Raw genomic sequence first — 2,500 nt, forward strand, 5'->3', positions numbered from 1 at the left:
GGTAAGTAGTGTGTGTGTGTGTGTGTGTGTGTGTGATGGTCATTACATCTGGTCCTTTAAACCACAGAAGGGCAGGGAAACAGTCACATGATGTAGCTCTAGATTTGTAATAATCTTCGGTCATGCACTCCAGGCGCAGGCGTGGCTGCGTGGTAAGAAGCTTGCTTCCCAACCACATGGTTCCGGGTTCAGTCCCACTGCGTGGCATCTCAGGCAAGTGTCATCTACCATAGATTTCGGCCGACCAAAGCCTTGTGAGTGGATTTGGTAAACGGAAACTGAAGGAAGCCCTTCACACATATATAAATGTGTGTGTGTGTGTATATATGTGTGTGTGTGTCTGTGTGTGCATGCGTCTTTGCGTCTGTCCTTATCACTCATCACTGCTTGACAGCCGGTGTTGGTGTATTTACATCCCTGTAACTTAGCAGTTCGGCAAAAGTGTCCGATAGAATAATTAAGTCTGAGGTTTTAAACAATGGCAAGTCCTGGGGTCAATTCATTCAAATAAAACGTTTTTAAGGCACTGCTGCTGCAGCATGGCCGCAGTCTGATGACTGAATGGCCGAAGCCAGTGCCGCCTCGACTGGCTTCCGTGCCGGTGGCACGTAAAATGCACCAATCCGACCGTGGCCGATGCCAGCCTTGCCTGGCACCTGTGCCGGTGGCACGTAAAGAGCACCCACTACACTCATGAAGTGGTTGGCGTTAGGAAGGGCATCCAGCCGTAGAAACATTGCCAGATAAGACCGGAGCCTGGTGCAGCCTTCTGGCTTCCCAGATCCCCGGTCGAACTGTCCAACCCATGCTAGCATGGAGAACGGACGTTAAACGATGATGATGATGATGATGAATATATGTTAATTACTACGTGTTGATCTTTCAGAATTCCTCCCAGAAATACGGTAACGAGGTGTACATCATTGAGACATCGATCAGGGGGAGTGACAGCAGTACGTCCAACAGCATATTGATGTCATCTGACCAGAGAAACAGCAGCAACAATGGCCATGTGACAGGGGGGAAGTTCAGATACCAGAATGGCAACAGTAAACCACGAAACGGTAATTAGATTGATTTCAATGTTGTTCTTGTTGTTCTTATTGTTATCACTCTATGTATTGTGAGTTCTTTTTCCATGCAGATGGCAGGTCTGAGTAATTTATCCTCTTGATTCATTTTGCCTTTGTTTTTTTTATATTATCTTGATAAATAATGATAATGGTTAAGGTAACTCTTTTACTCTTTAATCTTTACTCTTTACTCTTTTACTCTTTTACTTGTTCCAGTCATTTGACTGTGGCCATGCTGGAGCATCGCCTTTAGTTGAGCAATTCGACCCCAGGAATTATTCTTTGTAAGCCTAGTACTTATTCTATCGGTCTCTTTTTGCCGAACCATTAAGTTACAAGGACGTAAACACACCAACATTGGTTGTCAAGCGATATTGGGGGGAACAACACACACACATACACATACACACGCATATATATACATATATACGACGGGCTTCTTTCAGTTTCCGTCTACCAAATCCACTCACAAGGCTTTGGTTGGCCCAAGGCTATAGCAGAAGGCACTTGCCCAAGGTGCCACGCAGTGGGACTGAACCCGGAACCATGTGGTTGGTAAGCAAGCTACTTACCACACAGCCACTCCTGCACCTATTTTTATTTCGTTTATTTTTACTGCATTTTTTCTTTTTAGGGAACAATTACCATTTGCCGTTTCTGCAGACATCAGAGAAATTGCAGAGACTTGTCCGAGTGGGACCACCCCATCAGAATCTGAAACACATCAATCCAACCCCACTTGACCCCTCCTCAAACTCAAATTCGGATAGCTACTTAGGGTCCCCTACGTACCAGATGGGGTCCAAACTTGTGGACGATTCAAACTACTACCTAGAAGAAGTTGCCATGGGAACCAAATTACACACGCCCCCATCGCTGTCGCTCTCACCGACAAACCACAACAATCGCCGTCGTCGCCGTCAGCGCCGCATTCCTGCAAGGTCAGTGGCGAGGAGCGACCCGGTGTCGAAAAATGTTGCTGGCAATGACGACGATGATGATGATGACAATGATGATGACGATGACGATGACGATGTCCTGCCCACGATTCACTCTTACTCTGAGCCTCCCTACTTCTCCCACCCGCACTTCCGCTCCCCCTACGTACACTCCTATCCGTACCTCATCAATGACATGGTGATGCTCCCCGTGAGTCGATCGCCTCGCAATTCAAAGCGAAGAGCACGCAACAACAACAACAACAACAACAACAACGACGACAACAAGGATTATGATGACAACAACAGCAACGACAACGGAGAGACCCGGCAGAGTCGAAGTCCAAACACAGGAGCTTCTTTCCCTGGCGATCTTTCCCAACGTTCCACAAGGTAAGAACGGATGGAAATGGGGTGGCAGTGGGGGGAAGCTGGGGGGAAAGGGTTGGTGGGGGTAGTTACTAATCGTCTCTACAATCCTCACCCTTG

The 2,500-nt window shown here is 47.3% G+C and overlaps 1 protein-coding gene across 1 annotated transcript in view; it reads left to right on the top strand.

The window, feature by feature from the left end:
• Positions 1 to 2,500, top strand: part of LOC115226752 (spermatogenesis-associated protein 1-like) — a 25,098-nt gene that overhangs the window by 11,138 nt on the left and 11,460 nt on the right. Inside the window, exons 4-6 of the mRNA XM_036515331.1 lie at position 1; positions 887 to 1,064; positions 1,708 to 2,404. The exon at position 1 is cut by the window's left edge and continues 53 nt beyond it. Of these exons, the coding sequence (XP_036371224.1) occupies position 1; positions 887 to 1,064; positions 1,708 to 2,404 (876 nt within the window). The remainder of the gene's footprint in view (positions 2 to 886; positions 1,065 to 1,707; positions 2,405 to 2,500) is intronic.

The sequence above is a fragment of the Octopus sinensis genome, linkage group LG30 (genome assembly GCF_006345805.1).
Source record: "Octopus sinensis linkage group LG30, ASM634580v1, whole genome shotgun sequence".
NCBI lineage: Eukaryota > Metazoa > Mollusca > Cephalopoda > Octopoda > Octopodidae > Octopus > Octopus sinensis.